This window comes from Chionomys nivalis, chromosome 18 (genome assembly GCF_950005125.1).
Source record: "Chionomys nivalis chromosome 18, mChiNiv1.1, whole genome shotgun sequence".
Classification (NCBI taxonomy): domain Eukaryota; kingdom Metazoa; phylum Chordata; class Mammalia; order Rodentia; family Cricetidae; genus Chionomys; species Chionomys nivalis.
This window is the reverse complement of record NC_080103.1, coordinates 27,759,748-27,778,731: the sequence shown is the minus strand read 5'-3', so window position 1 is coordinate 27,778,731 and position 18,984 is coordinate 27,759,748. Positions and strand designations below refer to the sequence as shown.

The window sequence follows — 18,984 nt, the reverse complement described above, 5'->3', positions numbered from 1 at the left end:
CATATGCTGTTTAGGAAAAGAATAATTACACATAAAGTAGAAAGTGAAAATTTCTCCTTGCCCAAAGTGTCATCACCTCTCAGATATAACCCACGTTGAAATTTTTCATTATCTAAATCTGTGAAAAACTCAACAAGCACACTTTGACCTTTCTGAAACAAAGGTAGATAACATTTTCATTTTGTAAGATTATTTCTTACATTTCACTTCAATACTATGTTTTGCATATACTTGGGGGTTATTAATATGACCAAATAGCTTTCAAACTATAGGATCATGGGAACTCAGTCAGTCCTTTACTGGCTGGCACAGGCTGCATTGTACAGAGAGCTTCAAGGAGTATCTGCTCACTTAAGTGTGTCTATGCTCAGCCTTTCATTTGCTATGACAAACTCCTCTACCGTCTGTGTCAGTGATAGTCTTGTGGCTATGCTAAAACACCCGACAAAAGTAGACTAATGAAGGGGTTTTATTGGTTCATAGTTTGAGGACAGAGTCTCCTGAGGCAGAGGAACTTGTGTGGTGACAGGGTTGTGAGGCAGCTGGTCACATGTGTGTGCATTCAGGAGGCAGACAGAGAGGGACAGACCCTGGTGCACAGGCAGCTTGTCTCTTTTATTCATTCCAGGACTCAAGGGAATTCATTTAGGGTGGGTCTTGCAACTTCAACAAACCTGATGTAGGAAATTCCCCACAAACACACCCAGAAGCTTGTCTCTTCTGTGATCTGAGATTCTGGGTTGACAGCATTAACATCACAAATGCATGATTCCTGAGTCAAGGTGTATTTGTGATTTGTGTGGTAGTTCATCTTGCTCCACGGGTATACATTTGCCACCACTGGCTGTTATTAATTTTTAAACATTTCTCTAACAGCTAGTAACTGCTATAATTTGCACAGGGAGGGCTTTTTCTGAATTGAGATCTAGGTGTATGGTCTGCGGGAGATGGCTCTGTGGTTTTTTTTTTTTTCACTTTTCTTTAAAGTATATTCCAAACAACAGTCTTCAAGCTCACTGTGGTGGCTGACCCCGGCCTCGGCTTTCTTGTCAGCACCAGGGGGCACAGCACTCCTTCTGTAGGTGTCTCTGTCCGCCTCCCCTCTTGTGAATCTTGCCGGGCGCTCACCCTCCGGCCCTTTGGGCCGAGGCCTGCCAGTTTCGGGACGACTGCGGCGCAGGGTGGCAGGCACGATCTCCGGAGGCAGGTGGAGATAATCGCGGAGATACTGGATGCCCTCATTCGTAAGGTACCAATGGAAGTGTCTCCAGGCAAACTGCTCCTTCACGTAGCCTCGAGACTTCAGAGACTGCATGGCCTTCATGACATGAAGGTTGGGCACGTTCTTGTCTGCCAGCTCAGGGTGTTTGGGCATATGGACATCCTTCTTGGCAACCATCACTCCTTCCTTAAAAAGGAGCTCATAGATGGCAATCCGGTTCTTCTTGGGCATCAACATCGCGGCGGCTGCAGGGTCCGGGACGGAGGCTGGAAAGGAAGGGGCGTGCCTGAGCAGCCGGCTCTGTGGTTTTGTTGATGATCCTGCCCTGCTTTCTGCCCCGTCCTCTCTTGCTCATCAGAGAGTTACCTGCTAGGCATTGGTGGCCTTTGCTAAAGACTGACTCTTCTCCATACTCTATCTACTGCATTTACACAGACACACATACATGCATGTACTCCACACTATATCAACATATACAATTATAAAACACATGCATACCATTAAGCACAAAATCACATGTATGATTGTACCATAAACACACACATCATATTATAGAGTGTCATTGTGAAGCAATTCTAAATGAGATCTCTGTTATGGCCACTCATTCAGTGGTCCATCACTTCAAAAGCTCCAGATATTTCTGGCCTTTCTTGAGGGCTATCTTCTTTCAGCTCTATGGAGTCTCCCTCCTGATGTTGCTGCAAGCACAAAGTTACTACCTCTCTTTAGACATATGAAGCTTTTTGTAGCACAAAGACTGTATGTAAAATGGTAAGAATGGAAGTTTAGGGGTTCAAAACACAAATATAAGATACAGTTTAAGTCAGTGTGTTCTCTCTTCCAATAGATACGCATTATTTCCTATTAAATTTGTCACAGGGGTTTTGAAGAATAAAAGCAAGGAAATGCAGTAAATTATCCATGCATATAATTATAAGTTACAGTAATATATTCTAATTGCACATGCAATCAATGCAAATGCACACGCAAAATGCCCTGGCACAGGATCATATCACATGCTCCATACCACTTTACAGAGCCTCATTTTGAAGCAATCTAATGCAGATTTTTTTTTTTTGGTAAAAAAAACCCTCTGATTTACTTTAAGTCCAATGTTCCTTTCTTAATGCATAGTTTTATTGATTTTTCCTTATATCATCAACATTGCTCAAAACAGAATTACTAAAATATGCTGACCTTGTTTTTTATTTCCTCCAAGTTCCTTAGAAATAAGATTTACTTGGTACATATCCATCAAATCAACTATTTAATTAAAATACAAAGTTAGGACTGGAGAATGTAAATATAAGAGCTTGCAAGGAATTAGAACATGACCACAGCTTTCTCCTTCGGTCTTCAGCATCTCCATCAAAATCTTGCCCATTAGAGAGGGTGGGGTGCAGCAGAATGGATTCTGGGCCAGACAGACCTGAGAGTCATCCTTTGTGTGCCCGACTGCAGAATAATTTATCTTTCTGAGACTTGATAATTTTGCCTATCAGATAGGTTTAGTAATGACACTATCTATGAGCTATCATAAAGAAATGATAGATGCATACCTGGATAATTCCATGCGTGTATTGATGGAGGAAGGTCATTTGTCAATAAACAAACTGCCTTGGCCCATTTGATAGGCTACCCCTTAGGTGGGTGGAGTAAACAGGATAGAATGCTGGGAGGAAGAGGAAGTGAGCTCAGACTCGATAGCTCTGCTCTCTGGAGCAGACGCCATGCACCATGCTCCCCTCTCCCCGGCAGATGCGATGAAGCTCTGACCCAGGATGGACATAGGCTAGAATCTTCCCGGTAAGCGCACCTTGGGGTGCTACATACATGAACAGAAATGGGCCAAGCAGTGTTTAAAAGAATACAGTTTGTGTGTCATTATTTTGGGGCATAAGCTAGCCAGGCAGCCATGAGCCGGGCTGTGGGAAGAGGCCCACAGCCCCTACTACAGATGGCGCCCACGTGGATAACTGCATCCACAGAAAGCCTGAGAAAGCTTGGGAAAGAATAGAGTAAAGCGTTTTTTCTTGGTAGCAGCAATTTCTCGGGTCTGCTCTGCTTGCTAGAGGCAAGCAAGCGCTCTCATCTAAGAGAGGCTTCCTGACTCAGCTTCAGCTGCAGAACCCTGCAGCTCATTAAGAGGTCCTGCCACGAAACACTTAAAAGGTATTGATAAAAGCTGACTGCATACTTGTTTGTTTTCAGACGTAGCAGGAAAAAAGTTGTGCTGTTTTAAAACTCTGGCATTCTGGTCCATCCTGCCAGGGCAAACTCTGACTGTTTGAGGCAGGAGGGCCGACTACAGAGAGAGGACTTGATTGTTGTCTGTGGATGTAATGCTGCAGTTTGCTTGTTGGCAAAGACCTTGAAACGCCACAGAGTTGTGGTGATAAACATGGCTACAGCCAGTACCTCTGCCATGAGGCTGGAAAGCTAAGGAATTGGCTGGATTTAGCTGGCAAAGTCACGGCTTTAATCCTACCCATATTGCTCAGTAATTTAAAGGCTCGTGTGGTCAGAAAAAGAGAGATACAGTAAAGAGAGATTCAAAGACAAAGAAAACTTTAAATGATTTACAGTGTGTTTAAAAATATATGCAGGCTGAAAGATAAAGTTCTTAAAAGTAAAAAAAAAACAAAAATAAGGAAGTAGTTGGGTGTGGTAGTACACACCTTTAATCCCAGCACTTGGAAGGCAGAGGGAGATTGACCTCTGAGACTTCAAGGTGTGGTAGCACACGCCTTTAATCTCAGTGCCTAGAAGGTAGAGACAAACTGATCTCTGAGAGTTCAAGGACAGCCTGGTCTAAAGAGTTATTCCAGGACGAAGATATACAGAAAATATAAAATAAAAGTAAAAGTAAACGAAATAGAGGTTAAAATAAAGCTGCACAAAGATGGAAAATACAATGAGAATCTTGATACTGTATGCTATTATGCTCTCTTTGAATTGTTTGAATGCTGAGGAAGGAGCAACAGCTGCTAAAAGATATTTGTTTATAAATGTTGCTGAACTAATCCAAGATAGATATTTTCAAAATACCTTGACTTCAGAATTTGGATCTAAGGATATGATACTTTGGAAAAGAGTTTCTTCTTTTGTTTTCACAGACGATGAGATCCTGTGTATTGCTTCTATCCCAATATGGTATGATAGACCACGTCCTCCTGAAAGGTTGCTGTGAACACCCTCAAAAAATTACTTTGCTCAACTGCAGACTGAGATGAACCTAGCACACAGGTTATACCCTGAAATATCTGATTAACAGCGCCCCCATTCAGCAGGAAGCAGTTTGGAGAGAAATAACTGCGCCCATATTCCCAAATATTGTTTATAAATGTTCTTTTACATTTAAAGGGGGAGATGATATAGATGTGAATAATTTGCATTGATATGAATCTTGGTTTACTGATATTAATTTCAGGTCAATTTTATTATATGTGTATGTATTTCTGATATTGATTAAGGTATTGTGATGTGTAGTTCACTTAAAAATGTAATGTATATAGGTTGTTAATGGATAATTATCAGTAATAGTCAAGTTTGTAGTCATGTTAGTTAGATTTTCTAGATGTGCATGCATATATTTCAGATAGGCATTCATCATATCTTTCAAAGGCTAGAGAATATGGTATTTTAAATGTTTTAATAACTTAGGGTTTTTCATGACAATGAGACACTCTGCTCCTGGCAGCACCAATCTACTTCAAGCAGAAGATGGGCATCGAAGAGGCACCTTATGGAGTTTGATAGCCATTTGGGCAAGAAATTGCTCTTGCCTGGACTGTTGCATAAACTGGACACAGAGAACCCACAGAGAGAGGACTACTGAACTTGCCTAAAGGTGAGATGATCTTTCGGGGTTCCTGATTCATGAAGGAGTCTGCGAGACATTCTGCAGGACACAGCAGATAGTGACTGAACTGACTTTGAAATTTCCTGCTTCATGGAAATGTGTGCTGGAAACTATGGGCCTTTAGGCCGAAGATGGATGCCCCAACGGTACAGAGAAACTTTGGGTGACTATCAAGGCAGCGAGATGTCTCTGTCATTTCTAGAGTTTAGAAGTTGCTTATTTCTTGTTTGCTTAGGTAATATTATATCATTCTGGAATCTTTGATAGAGTTGAAGAATAGATAGATAGTTATAGTTTTCCTTAGTTATGATAAAGATAAAATAGATGTAAATATTGTAACTGTAATTCTTACTTGATAACTGTTTTGTTATATGTAATTTTGCTATGTTAAAGTTAAAGCCTTCCTTTTTTTTTTGTTTAAACAGAAAAAAGGGAAATGATGGAGGAAGGTCATTTGTCAATAAACAAACTGCCTTGGCCCATTTGATAGGCTACCCCTTAGGTGGGTGGAGTAAACAGGATAGAATGCTGGGAGGAAGAGGAAGTGAGCTCAGACTCGATAGCTCTGCTCTCTGGAGCAGACGCCATGCACCATGCTCCCCTCTCCCCGGCAGATGCGATGAAGCTCTGACCCAGGATGGACATAGGCTAGAATCTTCCCGGTAAGCGCACCTTGGGGTGCTACATACATGAACAGAAATGGGCCAAGCAGTGTTTAAAAGAATACAGTTTGTGTGTCATTATTTTGGGGCATAAGCTAGCCAGGCAGCCATGAGCCGGGCTGTGGGAAGAGGCCCACAGCCCCTACTACAGTGTATCTATAAATAAAATTTTCCCTGGGTAGAAAAGGTTTTTGCCAGGCTCTAGTCGCTATGCAGTAGTTACTTCAATAGCTCAAGTCTATCGACTTCTATATTGAATGTCTGTCATCGAGCTTGTGTTTTAATCTGAATTGACCACTTGGGCATCTATTAACCTTTCAACATTTCTTCGTGGTGAAGGTGCTGTCTCCAGTCTTTCCCCATTCAGCCTTGCAAGTTCCTATTTTCTGTGCTATTATTCTAATGTGCAGGATCTTAAGGAGATTTTGTCCCCCCTGCATTGAAAAGTGACCCCGACTCTCGACAGCTTCTATTACGTGGTGTTCTTGCATAGCCTTTCATGCTTCTTCCTGTTCGATACTGTGCAGAGGAGATCAAACTCCAAGAACGTACATGTCCGCACTTGAACAGCTGTGGGAAATTTACCCTTGTGTGGGTGTGAATGCCCTTGCCAGGAGAGATCATGTTGTATCCTCACTGGAGTGACCATTTGCGCAGCGGGTTAGTGGAAAATGATGGGCAGCCTTTTGGAATCAGAGACGAGGGGACTGGGGTAGGATGAGTAAACATTTCATCAAAATTTGGACCTTTGTTTTAGAGCAACAATTCTACAATTTAAAAGTAAAAAAATAGCCTGAGCACGCACGCATGCACGCACGCGCACACACACACACACACACACACACGTGAGCGCGCCTTTTTTTTTTTTTTTTAGAAAGGCCCCACACAGTCTAGGCTTGTCTTAAACTGACTGAGTACCAAGGACGATCCTGAATTGACCTGCCTGCCTCCCTCTCCTTGGCATTCCTTAGCTCTTAGACATTTCTTTACACCATAATTCTGACTTCAGTTCCCATCACGCTATCTTTCACTTACACTGACCCCCTGACAATGTTCTTTTCTACGAGAACCCTGCAACTACATTGGACCTATAATGATAACAGGGATCATCTCCCATCTTGAGAGTTGTGACGATGACATTTAATAATCTTATTTTCACCCCTTGCCCATGTGCCTGTGCATGTAATAAAAAGTACAGTTAGATGTATGGTAGCTACATTTTGAATAGAAAGTACAAAAGCATGAGCTACACTTAGCTTTTTCAAAGACGACAGTAAGATGTTTGGGAGATGGTTGAGTCTGATTGCCTCGGAAAGTAAGTGAAGTATTTACTACATAAGTACAATGCATATTTACATAAATAAAGCACTTCCCAAATGAGCCTAGTCATTTTCCTCTGCACATATTAAACAAAAAGGATTGAATTTACATTTTTCTAAGCACATTGATTTCTTCACCCTGTGCAAGGTATACAGCACTCTGAAAGCTATTAGCTATAACATAGCTGAATAATTCAACAATAAGTACAATATTTCAGAAAAATCATTCTTCCACAGATGATTTTAATTAATTGTATCATCACTTGTGCCGGAAGCATCTTCCTCCCTCTCTAACACGGGACTTGCCTTTTGGCCATAGTGAATGTAAATGTTAAAGATAAAATATTTTCCTTAGCATGAGTAGTGCACCCTTAATGAATTGCTGTCCACGTCTAACAGCCAGGTTTCCATGCTCTGAAATCCTCTGGGGCCCAAACACCTCACCGTTTGAGGGTGAACACTGAGTCCCACAGAGTACTATGGTTCAGATATCTTTTGAGTAGGTTATTATACTCTCAAATTACTTCCTTTCCTTTCCCTACAAAGTGTTTCATATCCTTGCCTCAGTTGATGGGAACTTTTGTCTTTCACGCCCCTTGGCCTCTGGATTTCTGATTACATTGTTCTCCTAGCCTTAAAGCACCATTAAAAAAATACATTTTGGGAATTTCCTACACATATACAATGAAATATGTTCATATTCATCCTTCATTCTCCATCCCTTCCTCCCAGATCATCTCCAACATCTCCCCTTTCCAACTTCATGTCCTTTTCCTTACCTTCTAAAGAAGCCACTAGGTTCCACTGGCCGAAGCGTTCATTTCCGACAGTTCTCCCTTTGCATTTTCTGCCTTGCCTTGTGTTTTGGCAATCTCATATAGGTCTAGGATGCAGTCCGCTTACTCTCACTTGCTATTCTCTCCTATCTCCCTTCACCCCTTCCCACATACATGTCTTCGAGTTGGTGACCTATATATTTTAACTAGAGACATCTGTGTGTCTATCGGTTTGGAACAAGTCATTGGAGCCTGGCAAGAAATATCCACTGGAACATGTGACATGGCAACCTGGTCCTTAGTAGCTGACTAAGTAGTCCATTAAGGGTACATTGCACATTCAAAGAAAAATGCTTTCTTTTTTCATTGAGAACACTACTAAAGATGATGATGGGTTCTTCCCTGCAATCATCTATAGCCAATAGATCAGCAGAGAATGGTTGGACCCCATGAACCTTGGGAATACAAGACTGGATGTTGCATTTTTTTATTTTTAAAATTTCTATTGGAGTTTATTATAATACATTATAAACTCATATATCAGTACAAATATATAACCATAAATGACTACATATTTATCAAAATATAACACATGTACAAATATATTTATGATATTGGATATTGCATTTCTCTGACTTCTTCTGCTGTCAAGCCAACATCCTAACTGAACTTTGTCTTCTCAGTGCAAATCTGTTCTTGATTTGCCTTAGAGATTGAGCACAAAGCCTAGGATCTTGTGCATAGCAAATGCTGAGAAAATCAGTATGTTGCTACAGTTTTTAATTCTGGTCCTTTTGATGGTTAAACTTTATCCTATGAGACCTCTAACTAAATTGGTGAAACAGTTGTGGCTACTTTTTTCCTGCCATTTCCTTCTTCCTTTTCAATTTCTTGTTAGCTTTTAAATGTGTGCAAACATCTCCTCCTTTCTGCTTAGACCGCAAGGTCCATTAGTTCTTCTCACCACCCCTTCTCCAGGGAGCCTTCATGGATTTCCTCCCATTCATACCTTGCCAGCATGACCTACGGGTCAGTTTCATCTTCCATGGAGATCTGTAATTGTGACATTGATTTGGAAGACAGAGATTATCAGTGGCTGTGGGTGAAGGACAAAAGGTTCTTGAAAATCTCCTTGGTGACCAGTTTCTTCCTTCATCATTTTTCACTGTGTTGTAGTTTATTATTCCTCAACCTTCATAAAGTTGTGAGGACTTTGAAAACAAAACGGTGTGTGTGTGTGTGTGTGTGTGTGTGTGTGTGTGTGTGTGGCGGTGGGTGAGAGCCCATGCACCAGGGCAGGGACAGACTAATATGCCATGCAGACTGCACTTAAATGAGGAGTTTATTGAGAGAAAGAGAAAGGAGAGGGAAGAGAGACATGTGTGTGTGTGTGTGAGAGAGAGAGAGAGAGAGAGAGAGAGAGAGAGAGAGAGAGAGGTGGAGCTTGTCTCTTAAAGGAAACTTTTGCCCCTGCGAACAGACTTTGTAGGGATGTAGGAGCCGTAGGACCCTGGGCTGGCTAGGGTACTGCCTGAGTGCATCCTCCCAGGTGACAGGGGACAGCATAATGCCTGAGTCCTAACAGTAGGGACTCAAAGATATTTGCAATTAACACATTCCTTTCCACCCCAGATCTAAGTTTGCACTGTGATTCAGGACAATTTCTTCTCTGCCAAGAGCTGCTGCTTCCGATGAGTAAAACTGTCATTAAGATTTTCCATCAGAGGGGCTGGAGAGATGGCTCAGAGGTTAAGAGCATTGCTTGCTCTTCCAAAGGTCATGAGTTCAATTCCCAGCAACCACATGGTGGCTCACAACCATCTGTAATGAGATCTGGTGCCTTCTTCTGGCCAGCAGGCATATACACAGACAGAATATTGCATACATAATAAATAAATAAATATATTAAAAAAAAAGATTTTCCATCAGAGTCTTGTTAAACAAGTGTTCCTGACTTAAAGCACACTCTCTGAATTGCAAGATTACTAACCACTAACTGCTTCTGTTTGATCTGGATTGTGTGTAATGTATCACATATCATTAGGAATCACTATAGTTTAGTTGCGTAAATTGAACAAATTAATCTCCATATGTCTATGTTCGTTTAAACCTAAAGGTTGTATATGTGTGTGTGTGTGTGTGTGTGTGTGTGTGTGTGTTGCCTATACACTACCTGAAGAGGGCATTGAATGAAACTGGAGTTACAGATGGTTGTGAGCTGCCACGTGGGTATGGGGAGTGGATTGGAACCCGATTCTTCTGGAAGAGAAGCCAGCACTCTTAACCAGTGAATCATCTCTCCAGACTCTGTAACTAGGCTTTTAAAGATTAAAGAAGCAAAGGTGGATGCTGTGGATAAGACCACGGTCTTTTTTCTTTTTCTTTTCAGTAATGCCTCAGCGCTTTGCCTCTAATCTAAGTCTTTCCTCCATCCACCATAGATTTGGTTTAAAATTTTTCTGTTACAACTTTCCAGGATGTTCTTCCTACAAAGGGAAAAGGAAATGACACTTCATGTTTGATGAGTCCACTTGGTGGACTTAACACTGTGTCATTTCCATGATTTAATTGCAGGGAGGGTAAAACTTGGGGAAATAGAAGTGTCAGAATTTGACTGAGAAGATTAGAACAATTATTTTTTTTTATTTTTTTATTTTTTTTTGGTTTTTCGAGACAGGGTTTCTCTGTGGTTTTGGAGCCTGTCCTGGAACTAACTCTTATAGACCAGGCTGGTCTCGAACTCACAGATATCCGCCTGCCTCTGCCTCCCAAGTGCTGGGATTAAAGGCGTGCGCCACCACCGCCTGGCTTAGCAAATTGACTTTTAAAGAGCAAATAGGTTAACTGTCCTCCAGGAAGCAAATGAATAAACTTCCTGGGTTTTACCAAGACTTCGCGATCGACTAAGATGCTGTGACTGACGGACAGTGCCACAGATCAAAGCAGAGAGAATTGAACTTGGATGGTTAAGAAGACCGGCACCACCAGTTCAGGGTGCCCTTGTTCACAGTGACATTCCTGGGGGCTCTGCTTGAAACAAATGAAGGCCAAAGTCCTTAATGAAGCTGACCCTGCAGGTGTGAAGTTTGTGGGTTTCACTTCCACTTTTGCCTGTCAGAGATCAGTAGCATCCAACATTGCAGGCACCATCTGCAGCCCAAGGGAAGCCGTCAGAGGAAGCCCATGTAGGAAGGGAAGAGGATCCCAAAGCTCTCTTAATTGCCTTCTGCTTTCAGAATTTTCCTTCACAGCTCTCACCTGTCCCTACTAAAACTATTTTGGCATCAGTGTGCCTCAAGCTACTGGTTTCTACTTTCAGTTTCTATATCTAGTTGAAAGATACAGATGGCAGGCAGGAAAGTGGTTTTATGGGTTTGGAGTCTTGCCAGGCTTAGTGGTTACCTTCCACAAAAGCATGACTACAACCCAGTTCTTATGTCCATGGCCTACTAGCCATGCACATGAGAGGCACATTCCACCCGAGGCAAGTTGAAGGCCTCCTGCATTATTTTGAAATTGTTGTCAAAGCTGTACTCTTACATTGCAGTCATATTCTGAAATATGACGCTGAAAATGCCCGAGGTCTTTATAATGTTTCCTCATGCACTTGCGATGGGGGAGAGAGGACAGAGGTGCTAATCACAGAATGTTTCATTCTACAGAGCAAGAACACAGTGCAGAGCTGTGCATGCAGGTTAAGGGGAGGCATGCAGTATATACCCAGGCAACTTACGCCCAGATATTGGCCACTGATTTAAGAGAAAGACTGAAGAAGGATGCTTAAAAGAAATACCACACTAGTTCAGAATTGAGTATAATAGAGAATTATTTATTTAGGGGTAGACTCATAGATCACAATTCTCTGCTGGAGCAGGGAACAGCAACCGAATCCTGCAGCTGGAATAGAGGCTCTACACGTGCTTTACATTGGCATATATAGTATAAGAGGCCACACACAAGTGGGCGGGTAACTTAAAGGCTATTGGCGGTAGGAATTCCTACAGCAAAAGATGCTATATTGACTCTCTGTATGCTTCTAAGCTTTCCCAACTTTATTTTGTTGTTGACCCCAAGTCTGCATGTGCATCTAATTTTTAGTTTTGAATGGAATTGATTGGAGACACTGTGGAAAAGCTTAAAGTACCCTGACGCTTCTGCCTTTTCAGGGCAATGAGAGCAATGGACTAAGCATCAACAAATGTGGTTTTCTTGCTCTGCTGCTGTGGTCTTTGCTGGAACAATTCCTGGTATCTACAGGCCCGAATTCTGTCATCTAACAGATGAGGGTTAGCAACTGTCTTACCTCTAAGACCTCTTCCAGCTTTGTAATTTCCTAAAGTGCAAAACTTGTTCTATGGCATGTCATGCTGGGGGAAAATGTATAGACTCTCCTGGTTGGATTTCCCTCCCCAGCAGAATTTTTTCTTAACTATAAACCATGGTAACAATTTAAATAGTCTTATTTGAACCATTATATATTTGTGGAAAATGTATAAAATATAGATGAGCAAAAATAATAAAAGCTATGTATAATTTTACCATTGTGGTAACTATTCAACATATATATATATATATATGTGTGTGTGTGTGTGTGTGTGTGTATGGTGTGTATTTATGACTCCCTTTTTATGAAAACACCCACCCAAACACACCACAGTAATGAGTATACACACAAATATTTAGTTCAAAGGACGTCTTCAAGTTAAAATAGTTGTGAAAGCTAAGTGAGTAGGCTGAGAAGGTCCATGATTAAGAAAGCTTAACTACCATATGTTCAGGATGTTTAGAGAAAGATCCAGAACATTTCTTTGATTTTTTTTCTGTTATGTGTCTTTCAGAGTTTGACTCTGACGTATCTTGATTGCCCTAACCTGTTTACTTTTCCATTTTTTTTTCCTGAAATTTATTAGCGCCATTGTTTTCCCTCCTATGAAAAGTGCTATCTGTATATTTGGCCTTGTGCTTCTTTAGAAGGAATTGCTGTTTGTTCAGCATTAAATACTTATGAGCAAACAAATCTTTGTTTAGAAGTTGGTGCTTTGTACAGCATAAATTCAAATCCTTACCAGGCTAACAGAGTCTCTGTCTCTGTTTTCTACTTAAAAATAGACATAAACAATGCAAAATGGATCATGACAATTGCTATTATAACATGAATAACAACCTAAGAGACAACAAGCCCTCAAAATCCTTGTAGGGAAGGATGGAACAGAAAGCAAAGTGGGAAAGAGTGAGCTGTTTTGACTTGCATTACACTTAAATGTAGAAGTACTAGCTTCCTCTATATCCTCTCTTGCTAACCTACCTAAAGTTGTCATTATATTACAATTTGAAATTCACTCTTTCATATAAACCCATCATAAACATCTGTATCATGTAACAAATGTTTGTGGATGATATTTTAATAGTCAAACATTGTGACAATAAGAACATGTAACTCACCTACCTTGTCGTAATTGTTAAACAATAATTTGTTTTTGTCTTTTTTTTGCTGATATAACAATTATAGTAGATGAATAGATTAAGGTAATCATATAATTATCTATTTTTTATTTAGAAATTCTACATCAATGATAGGTATGTGATAAATACATGACCACAATCGCAGACAATATTACCAACAAATGATGACACTGTGGCTGAGCCTCAACACGATGCTCCTGTGATCGCAACTGAGAGGATATGACATACTAAGTGAAGTCCAAGCCATGCAGTTCCTCATATTGACAAAGGCAGGAATGGAGAAGTGTTATTCCTATAACCCATTTAATACTGATACCCATAGAAAGTTATATAACAGTGCCTTTATTGGAATTTTAGAGTTTGCAATTTTCAAAAATAGATAACACAAATATTTGTTGTGGAGTAGATGTTTATGCTTTTCTCAAATATCTCTATGTGGAAAATGCAAGCACTTATGCACCAGTATTTGGATATTTAGCCTATATGGAGGCACTTAAAGCTAATTGAGATCATGCCAGTTGGTCCCATTTCAATACTGCTGTGTTCCCATATAAAAAAGAGAGATTTATGACTCACTATGTGAATATACAGGAAGAAGGCATCCTTATATAAGACAAGAAGGAAGTTCTCACCATGATCTAAATTGGCAAACACCTTATCATTTTTTTTTTTTTGAGGAAACTATCACACAGATCTGTGAGAAAATGAACACCTGTTCTTTAAGGCTTCAAGTTTATACTTTTACTTATGGCACTGTAATGTGACTCTGTCAGATTTAAGTACCCAGAAATGAGATGCTTCTTCCACCAGCATGAAAAACCATGGACATGGTTTTAGAACTGGGTGTCAAGTAAAAAATATAGGAGTTTTTTATGCACATCATAGAAAAGGTGGAGTTTGTAACATCAAACTATTGGTTGAATCAAAACCATAAAGTCAATGCTAGTGAGGGCTCAGGGAGAAAAAAGAAGAGCTGGAGAGAAAGCTTCCTCCCTTTCAGGGAAGACCTAAGGAACCACTGGCAGAAGCTGCTAGAGTACGGACACAGAAAGTCGCTAGCGAGGACTATGAACGGAAAGAGGAGCCAGACATTGGGAGCCTGAGGAGAGTGGTCCTTGATTTAAGGCGGCAAAGACCTTTGCTGAGTTTTATTCTATTGTGCCAGGCAGAGCTTGTGAGCAATGAAACTGGATGTTTAGCAGAGGCAATGATCTCCTTAATGCTTGCAGTAGAAGGTGAGAGGGAGAAACGAACCAATGAGGGAATTACTAAGAGTCAACAGGGTCTGGGGAGATGGCTCAGTAGCAGTTAAGAACACCAGAGAACCCAGAATCAATCCCCAGCATCCATACGGTCATTTTCAACAATCTATAATACCAAGCTCAGGAGACCTGATGCTCTCTTTTGGCTTCCACGGAAACCAGGCACAGAGGTGATGCACAGATATGCATGCAGGGCAAACACTCACACACATAAAATAATTAGCTATTTTTTAAAAGAAGGAACTAGAACTTGGAGAGTTGAATTTTGATGTTTTTCTCTGTCTAATGAAATGTGGTGGGCTACTCTCTCTTAAAGCTGGAAGGCAGGATCCCACTGCAGTCCTCAGCCAACCCCATCAGCAAGGGGTCATACAACATGACCGGCCCTGCAGCCCACTATGCTGCTAAGCTGTAAAGTGTACAGACTAGGTATTTAAAAAATTCTTTCTTTTATTTTTATTCTTTGTGTCTCTCACATCATGTATCTAGGTCCCATTAATTTCTTGTCTCTTTGTATCCCCTTGTCTGCTCTTGAAACCTTTCCTCAAAATAAGATACAATTTAAGAGGAAAAAGAAAAAGAAAAAAAGGAAACAAAGAGGAAAAATGTGTCATGGAAGTTAGCTGTGTGACATAGTGAGTCATGAAGTAAACTCCTTTGTCCATACATCTTTATGTGCAAGTGTCCACTGCAAAGTCATTGGTTTGGTTTGAGACCTATGGTTTCTGCTACGCTATCAATGCTGGGCTCTTACTGGGAGTCTTCTTGGTTATTCTGTTGTTGCCCTGTGTCGCGAAGATCCTGCATCCTTGGGTCTGCAAGACTGATCCTGTCACGTGCTCTGCCAGATCATAGATGGGATGCATATTGGGGTGAGGGGGGGAATGACACATAACCCTGGATCTGGGCCTGGGATGTCGTAGGGTTGGTCAGTCTGCTAGCTCTCCTGTCCTCACCACTAGGGTGAGCTCTCCAGCAATGTTCTTTCTAGTCCACCCCTTGCAGCAGATGAACAAGGGTCCAGGCCAGTTTTCCTGCTTTCATATCTTCAGGGTGGCTCTCAAAAGCCTACACTTTCAGGGTCAGGTCTTTGTTGCCTAGGTGAGGTGTAGGGACCACTCTCTCTAGTGCTGCAGCTGGTGAGGGGCAGGGACAACTCTCCCGCTCTTATGACTTCAGGGCCAGCCCCCCCTCCCCCCCAGGTCTCGTGGAGAGGGCATGTCTTTCCTGTCCACACCACCATATGGCAGATGAAAGACGTGTCCAGAAATGCCATGTTTTAGATTCTGGGGAGGTTTACCCTCTCTTCCTGTCAATACGGTCAGCTCTAATTTGCTGCCCACGCAAGTTTCAGGGTCCATTCTCCCTACTGCTACAGTTGGTGAGGGGTTGGGTCAGGTCCCCCAAAGACTAGATGTTTTTTGCAAGGCCAAAATAGGAAGCCAAGGATGGCTTTGCATCTTGAATGCGTCCAGGGTGTCATGCATCTATGGCTGACATGGTTCTCCAGAAAATCAGAACCAACAAAACATGCTTGGTTCACACTTGTGTCATGTTCCAGTTAACTCATTACAAAACTGAAATCATCACAAATCAAAAACACATGACGGACACCTATTTAGAACAGAAGGGAATTCAGAAAAATCACAATAACTCTGCCATCTCCCTATCAATAAAAAATATGATTACGGAATTCTGTTATGAAGATGCCTAGATGCCACACTTCTTATATCAAAAGGGAGACAAGGAGGAATTGAAGAAGAAACAAGTCTTTCTTCCCAGTTTATCGATCACCAGTTCTTTCTACATCCACATTCCTATCATTGGCTGCCCCTAGAAGTTTGCCTTAGTCCATTTATGCCACTGTAATAAATTATGGGAGACTGGATTATTTCTAGGGAACAGAAGTCTATTCTTGCATCTCTGGAAGGTGAAAGTCTAAGGTAACGCCATAGCCATCCTGGAGTCTAAGAAGGGTAGCTCCATGTTTTCAGAATGCACCTCGAATAGGATGTCATTGGAAAGGAGGAATCTTGTGATAACACATGAGGGTGTGCAACAAAAGAGATAATTCCTCCATCAAACTCCTTTATGGAGTTTCTGTTTCTTCCCACAGGGAGGAGTCCACAGGATCCAGTAACTTCACTTGGGAAGTAAGTTTCAGCATGATGCTTGGAGGTGGAAAGCATGCAGCCATATCAAAGCCTCTTCTTGAGCTATCATTTCTTTTCAACATTTCTAGGTGTTCTAAAGTCTTCCACCTTTATATATCCTTTTGGAGTCATCTCTATTTTTGATGAAGCCTCTTTTAGCATCATGTAAACCCATGAACCTTTTCTCCTTTTAAACTATGCTGTGGGAGCTCCTTCCGCACCTTCAGCCAATAGACTTTGAGATACCAGACCACTGGGGGCGTGGTATCTTTCCCTTTAAAAAAGCAGCGGCAGGCAGCCTGAGGTCCTTCTGTATTTTTGTTGCTTTCATTGGTTAAATAAAGAAACTGCCTTGGCCTTTTGATAGGGCAAAACTTAGATAGGCGGGGAGACAGAACTGAATGCTGAAAGGAAGAAGGTAGAGTCAGCGAGAGCAGCCATGGAGTCTCCAGAGTCAAACATGTTAAATCTTTCCCAGTAAGCCATGACCTTGTGGTAAACACAGATTAATAGAAATGGGTTAGATCAAGATATGAGAGTTGGCCAATAAGAGTCTAGATATAATGGGCCAGGCAGTAATTTAATTAATACAATTTTGGTGTGGTTATTTCGGGGGTTAAGCTAGCTGGGCGGTGGGATGCGGCCTGCTCCTCCTTCCTATTACAAAACTATGTGCTAACTCAGTTAACTTTGTCAACTGAGCCAGAGAGCCTAAATGAATAGACAAGAATTTTTCTCTTCTACAAATGTTATGCGATATAGCCAGAGATAATCATCTCCCAACAAAATGATTATTTATTTATTTTTATATTTTATATTAACTAAAAGTTGCATAAATCCAGGCATATATATCTTACAAGTTGTCAATCTTGGTAAAATTGCACATTACATAAGTATAAAATGTCCTGTGGGAAAAGAATCATTAGGAGATTTCATGCTTGTGTGAACATCATGAGAATTAAGACAACTTAGATTGCATAATGTAATGCACGCCTATGCTATGCTATAGCTTCTAAGCCTTAGAGTCTAAGGGGACCACTGTCATATGGAGAGTCCATCAATGTTTGATGTGTTAGCATGTGGCACTTGATTGTGTGGTTAGTACCTAAGTATATAGAAATGTGATTAATATACAAATAAAGGAGCATAATGTGAACACTTTTAATATGGCTGATAACTGTGTGTGTGTGTGTGTGTGTGTGAGAGAGAGAGAGAGAGAGAGAGAGAGAGAGAGAGAGAGAGAGAGAGAGAATTGAGTGCATGTGTGTGTGAGGATGTATGCACCTGTGCATGGGCCTATGGAAACCAGAGGAAGATAACAGATGCCTTCCTCTATGAGACCCCATCTGATTCTCTTGAGACAAGGTATCTCACTAAACCTAAAACTCCCATTTGTGTTAGGCTGCCTAGCCAGCAAGCTCCCAGGATCTGTCTGTCTGTCCTCCTCAGAGCCAAGGCTACAGAGATGCATAGCCATGTCCTTTTTGTTCTTGCTAGGAATTTGAACTCAGTACTGCTGCTTGCACAACTGATGTGCTTAGCCACTGAGTCATCATCTCCTTAGGTCCTGACGGATAACTTTTTAAAATGGAAAATGATGAACTGTTAAAGGGTAATAAATACCATGACTACATTTATCTATCCACATGCCCACTTTCCTACCTATCATTTATCCTTCGGTTTACCATCTATTGTCTCTTAATTATTATGCCATGACTCACATCGTGCCCTTTAGCTCTTTTCACTGTGTTCTCTAAAGACCTGACATAATATCTATGGTTTAAAAATACTGAAGATAATTTTATCTTCAATTTTGTCAATAAAAAGTTTCATCGAGTGGATAAATGAAATAAAATACCTTTAGGAGGAACTATTGATTATGGTGTCACAGAACTCATGAATCTGGCTCATTATAATTATCCCTACTTTAGAGAAAAAAAAAGTTGCCTCCAAGACATTAGAAGGAAGGATTTCTTTTAAAAGATGACAGGAAATTAGTTCTCTGAGTTATGAATGTGTTTACCTAACTTTGTCTGTGGTCTTTCCAAAGAAAATCTGACTTTGTTGAAGGAATAAACACAGCAGCAGGAAACATAAGACTTTGGATGAATCACTTTCTTCATGAGGCTAAAGAATATAGAGGCTAACATTTTCAGGGTAATTAGAACAGTTTAAGATTTAGTGATCACTTTCTATGTGACCACCATTACATATCAACCTATGTTTGCCTTGAATTTTCATTTCTTGACACATCTTTCCCAGAAA

At 40.9% G+C, this 18,984-nt stretch overlaps 1 protein-coding gene across 1 annotated transcript; it reads right to left on the bottom strand.

Moving 5' to 3' along the window:
* Nucleotides 1-925: 925 nt before the first annotated feature.
* Nucleotides 926-1,484, bottom strand: LOC130889347 (40S ribosomal protein S10-like). The gene has a single exon (XM_057792995.1). The coding sequence runs from the start codon at nt 1,457-1,459 to the stop codon at nt 926-928; it is 534 nt and encodes a 177-aa protein (XP_057648978.1). The 5' UTR covers nt 1,460-1,484.
* Between the last annotated feature and the right edge of the window lie 17,500 nt (nt 1,485-18,984).